The 6,000-nt window shown below is 59.7% G+C and overlaps 1 protein-coding gene across 1 annotated transcript in view; it reads right to left on the reverse strand.

Moving 5' to 3' along the window:
- Positions 1–5,560, reverse strand: part of LMNB2 (lamin B2) — a 107,621-nt gene extending 102,061 nt beyond the window's left edge. The window contains exon 1 of the mRNA XM_073324001.1: positions 5,258–5,560. Within this exon, the coding sequence (XP_073180102.1) occupies positions 5,258–5,458 (201 nt within the window). The 5' untranslated portion in view covers positions 5,459–5,560. The remainder of the gene's footprint in view (positions 1–5,257) is intronic.
- Between the last annotated feature and the right edge of the window lie 440 nt (positions 5,561–6,000).

Consider the following 6,000-nt stretch of genomic DNA (forward strand, 5'->3'; position numbering starts at 1 on the left):
GACCTGCGGTTTTCCTGCAGGAGACCCATACGGATCTGACCACCGAAGACAGTTGACAGCTGGAGTGGGGGGGACAGGGTCTACTTTAGCCATGCCACGGTTCGACAGGCTGGAGTGGCGACCCTATTCTCCCCCAACCTACGGCCCGAGGTGCTAGGGGTCGCCGAGGCCATGCCGGGTCGCCTGCTGCATCTCCAGGTCCGTATGGAGGGGCTCATGGTTAACCTCGTTAACGTCTATGCCCCGACATCGGGCCCAGAGCGGCTATGATTCTATCAGCAGGTGTCCGCCTTCCTCGGCGCCTTAGATTCTCACGAGTGCCTGGTCCTGGGAGGAGACTTTAATACCACCCTCAAGGAACAGGACTGCTTGGGGACCGAGCGGAGCCCGGGTGCCAGGGACACCCTCCGGGAGATAGTTGAACATCACTCCCTAGTGGACATCTGGCATGATCACCACCCTGATGACACTTCCACATTCACCTTTGTCCGGGTGGAAGCCCATCGGTCGAGCCACTCCTGGTTGGACCGCATTTATTTATCACGCTTCCATCTCTCACGAGCCCACACCTCCAGCATTCGGCTGGCCCCATTTTCTGACCATCATCTAGCCACCGTGACAGCCTCCCTCTGTGCAGAGAGGCCAGGGCCGGCCTATTGGCATTTTAACAACAGCCTGTTGGAGGATGAGGGCTTCGTGGAGTCCTTCCTGGAATTCTGGCTGGCCTGGCGAGGGCAGCGGCGTGCTTTTCCCTCGGCGCGGCGGTGGTGGGACCTGGGGAAGGTGTGCACCAGGGTTTTCTGCCGCGACTACACCCGGGGCACCAGCCGACAGAGAAATGCAGCAATAGAGCAGTTGGAACGGGAGGTCTTAGAGCTGGAGAGACGTCTGGCCGCCAGCCCCGAGGACCCACTCCTCTGCGGAGTGTGCCAGGAGAAGCCCGTCGGGCCTGGGGCGCCTTTGTTCGATCCCGCATCCGCCTCCTTCGGGAGATGGATCGTGGTTCCCACTTCTTCTATGCCCTGGAGAAAACGAGGGGGGCCAAGAAACACATCACCTGCCTCCTGGCAGAAGACGGCACCCCCCTCACGGAACCGGTGGAGATGCGTGGGAGGGCCCGAGCCTTCTACGCAAGTCTTTTCTCCCCGGATCTGACCAACCCTGGCGTTTGCAGAGTGCTCTGGGAGGAGCTCCCTACGGTCAGCGTGAGCGACCAAGACCGACTAGAGTTGCCTCTCACTCTGGCCGAGTTCTCGGAAGCCCTCTGTCATATGCCCACTAATAAGTCTCCAGGCACGGACGGGCTGACCGTGGAGTTCTACCGCGTGTTTTGGGACGTCCTCGGCCCAGATCTAGTCATCATCTGGGCTGAGTCTCTGCAGAGCGGGGTCCTCCCTCTTTTGTGCAGGCGAGCTATGCTCGCCTTACTGCTGTAGAAGGGGGACCGCCGCGATTTACAAAATTGGCGTCCCGTCTCGCTCCTCAGCACAGACTACAAAATCGTAGAGAAAGCAATCTCGCTGCGGCTAGGGTCTGTGCTGGCGGACATGATCCACCCAGATCAGACCTACACCGTCCTGGACCGCAGTATCTTTGATAACCTACTACTGGTTCAGGACCTTTTGGAACTCGGGTGTAGAGACTGTCTGTTCATTCGCCCTCCTGTCCCTAGATCAGGAGAAGGCTTTCGATAGGGTGGACCACGGGTACCTCCTGAGCACTCTGCAGGCGTTTGGCTTCGGACCCCAGTTTGTGGGTTTTCTCCGGGTGATGTACGCTTCTGCAGAGCGTCTGGTTAAGCTCAACTGGACCCTGACTGAACCGGTCAACTTCGGGCGAGTAGTACGGCAGGAGTGCCCCCTCTCGGGCCAGCTGTATGCTCTGGCGATTGAGCCCTTCCTCTGTCTTCTCCGCAGGAGGTTGACAGGGTTGGTGCTGCGGGAGCCGGAGCTGCGGCTGGTCCTGTCTGTGTACGCTGATGATGTGCTCCTCATGGTCCAGGACCCGGGCGACTTGGCCATCTATTCGGCAGCCTCCTCCGCCTGGGTCAACTGGGTCAAGAGCTCTGTCTTGGCGGTAGGAGACTGGCAGCAGGTGAGCTCCCTCCCACCCAGGCTTCAGAGCATCCGATGGAGCGCGGGTCCGCTGCTCTACCTTGGCGTTTACCTTTCTGCCATGCATCCCTCTCCGCCAGAGAACTGGGAAAACTTAGAGGGCGGGGTGATAGAGCGGCTCCGGAAATGGACGGGACTACTCCGATGTCTCTCCCTCCGAGGGAGAGAGCTGGTGCTTAATCAACCAGTCCTGTCCATGCTCTGGTACTGGCTGAACACCCTGGTCCCGGCCTCAGGTTTCCTGACCAGCCTCCAGACATCGATTCTGGGGTTCTTTTGGTCAGGAACGCACTGGGCCCCTGTAGGGGTTCTTCATCTACCCCTGAAGGAAGGAGGACAGGGCCTGAAGTGTCTGCACACTCAGGTCTGCGTCTTCCGCCTCCAGGCCCTACGGAGGCTCCTTCATGGTGCAGGCAGTTCGGCGTGGAACATACTGGCGCACGCCATCCTGCGCCGCATCTGAGGGCTCCGATATGACCAGCAGCTCTTTTATCTCTGTCTTCCGCAAGACCTCTCCGGGCTGCCAGTCTTCTACCAGGACCTGCTTCGGACTTGGAAATTGTTTTTAACCACCAGGTCCGTGGCGGCCACCGAGGGGGTAGATCTCCTCACAGAGACCCTGCTACACAACCCCAGCTCCATGTGCAGGTGGTGGAGTCCCGCTCGGTGCGCCAGAGCTTGATCCTGGCAGAAGTCACGAGAGTCGGAGACCTCCTGGACTACGACCGGGGAGGCTGGCTGGATCCCGACGCTCGCTCGGCGCATGGGGCTCTCCAGACCTCGTACCCCCTGGCGCGTACTTCAGGAGGTGAAGGCCGCATTGCCGCCCACTGCTACAGCTTACCTCGATTGGGTCCTGCTCGAGGGCACGCCCCACCCACCCTCTACCCCAGGCCCGCCGGACCTTTTAATTGGACCCCTGCCCCGTAGACCCAATCGACCCCCCCACCCCTTTATGGCGAGCCGGCTGCATGAACTGCAGCCGGTATGCCTCCAAACTACGCCAAGGAAACATCTATACATGCTCGTGCTCCACACCCTTCGCGCCCTCACCCTAGTGTCCCGCCCCAACACAAAGTGGCAAGACCTTCTGCCACCTTTGGAGGGTGAGCAGCCCCCGTGGGCCAGCCTATATTCCACCTTGGTTCCGAGGCCCGTCGGAGACATCAGTTGGCGGCTCCTTCACGGAGCTGTGAGCACGGGTACATACTTGGCACATTTCACCCCCATCCCAGATACTTGTCCCTTTTGTGGTGTGAGGGAAACCCTGGCACACGTATATTTGGAGCGTGCCAGGCTGCAGTCTCTGTTCTGGCTCCTCACAAATCTTTTATTACGTTTTTGGTTGCATTTTTGCCCAAACTTTTTTATTTATGCACTCCCCATCCGTGGCCTCACAAAATCGCAGGATCTCCTAGTTAACCTCCTCCTGGTCCTGGCTAAAATGGCCATCTATAAAACCAGAGAGAGGAGGTTGGCCGATGGAGTTTCCTGTGACTGTGGGGCCGTTTTCTGATCCTCAGTCCGTTCACGTATCCGGACGGAGTCCACCAACTCCCTTGATGCTTTTGAGGAGCGGTGGGCGCTGTCCGAAGTTCTCTGCTTGGTGTCCCCGTCCGGCTCCCTTTGTTTTGAGCCTTTGATTGGAGGAGAGAGTAAGGGACCCCAGCCCCAGCTGCTGCAGACACCACCACCTTAGAGGGGTCCTTTCACACCTGGGTTCACGTGCCCCGCCCCCCCCCCCCCCCCGGTTGTCTACCCCATAGCCTGCCCCTTTCGTTGGGTGCTTTCAGAGGAGGGAATTGTTGGTGACACTCGGGCGTGACACCAGGTAACTCGAGGGGGTGGCAGACCTTGAGAGTCGATGAAGCCCCCTCGCTCTGGACTACCAGGTAACTCGGAAGGGTGGAAGACCCCTTCTCTGGGCCCAGGCAAGCTTGAACACTTCCCTCCCCTGAAGCTAATGAGAAAACAACTGTAATTGGTTGCTGTGTTACAAAACAAAACAGCATATGCAATGTGTAAGTGTGTTATGCAAATAAAAAAATACCTTTTTTGCTTAAAAAAAAAAACTACTCTCCTATAGCCATCTGGCCCGACCCTGTCTCACTAGTTATACATTACAGAGTACTTTGCAACTATTCACTGATCTAGCTAGGTTCTTACAGTCACACCTACGACCCTTGTATCTGATCACCTCCCATAAGTAGTTTTAGAGACACTTCTGTTAACAAAAACAAGTGGGTTTTAGCCCACAAAAGCTTATGCTCAAATAAATGTATTAGTCTCTAAGGTGCCACAAGGACTCCTCATAGTTTTTGCTTATACAGACTAACACAGCTCCCATTCTGTTAACAAAAATCTTCCCTATTGAGATCACAAATATGACCATCGCATAACTAAAGCCCAAATCTCTATTACTACAATATAAAGGTATTTGAAAGACTTCAGAAAGTTCATTCCCTCTTGCTTGTTGATCAACTCCACCAAACAAATGCAACATGTAAAGCTCGGGTACCAGGCAATACACAGTCCTGCCACAGCCTCCCCACAACAGCCACTCCCGCCACAGCCCCCCCCGTCCCCCGCGATGCCGCGCTAGGCGAGACCCCTCCGGGCAGCCCCGCCACAACCCACCCCCCCGCGATGCCCCGCTAGGCGAGACCCCTCCGGGCAGCCCCGCCACAGCCCCCCCCCGCGATGCCCCGCTAGGCGAGACCCCTCCGGGCAGCCCCGCCACAACCCACCCCCCCGCGATGCCCCGCTAGGCGAGACCCCTCCGGGCAGCCCCGCCACAGCCCCCCCCCATCCCCCGCGATGCCCCGCTAGGCGAGACCCCTCCGGGCAGCCCCGCCACAACCCACCCCCCGTCCCCCGCGATGCCGCGCTAGGCGAGACCCCCACAGGCTGGGTGCAGCCTACCCCCCACTGAGGCAAGCGGCGCCCAGAACTGGCGCAATCTCTCTCTCGTATCCCTCTTTCGAGACCACCCCCCAGCGCCCAGTGTCCCCGGCGGGCCACCCCAGTCCAGCGGGATGACAGATCAGAGACCCCCGGCCCCTCACTCCGGTAAGCCCCCGCCAGCCGGGCTCCAGGAGGGCGGGCGGGTCCCGGCGGCCCCCACGTCCCGCTCCCCACGCTACCTCCCGGGTGGTGACCTCCTCCTTCTCGGAGATCTTCAGCAGTAACCGGTCGTTCTCCAGCTCCAGCGCCCGCACCCGGTCGATGTAGACGGCCAGGCGGTCATTGAGCTGCCGCAGATCCTCCTTCTCCTGCAGCCGGGAGATGCGGGCGGGGGAGAGCGGGGTCCCGCCGGGGGCGGCGCGGCTTGGGGTGCCCGACATGGCTCTTGCTTCGCGGGACAAGCAAGCGGCGGGCTCATTCAATCCAGCCGCACTGAGGGAGGGAACGGCAAGATGGCGGAGGCCACCGCCTCCCCGCTGCGCGGCGCCACCTGGGAAATGAAGTCTCCGCACCAAGATGGCCGCTGGCGGCTGGGCTCTGGGAGCGGCCGCGGGGGGCGGGGAATCAAGGATGGCGGGAACCCCTATCGCAGAGCATGCTGGGGATTGTAGTCACAACCTGGCCTCCATTTTGTGGCCCGATGCCAGCAACCCTGCGTCTGACTCCGCGCAGGATCTGTCAGTTCTTATTTCCCGCGTACAAGGCTGCGCTGGGAGGTGCCGTGGCCCTGGGCAAGGGGCGGAGCCTCCCGTCCCCACCCACACAGCTCCTCAGGCCCGGACAGGGTGCACTTTGGAGTGTCCTTTTACCTGACTAAAAGTGAAAAGCCTTTTCATGAGGCAGGCTGACCCCTCTGAGGCCACCTTAGCAGCCTAGCGGTAGGGGTAGGGAGTCCAGGAGTCCCCCTTAGGCTACAACAGGG

Source organism: Lepidochelys kempii, chromosome 25 (genome assembly GCF_965140285.1).
Source record: "Lepidochelys kempii isolate rLepKem1 chromosome 25, rLepKem1.hap1, whole genome shotgun sequence".
In the NCBI taxonomy this organism is placed as follows: domain Eukaryota; kingdom Metazoa; phylum Chordata; order Testudines; family Cheloniidae; genus Lepidochelys; species Lepidochelys kempii.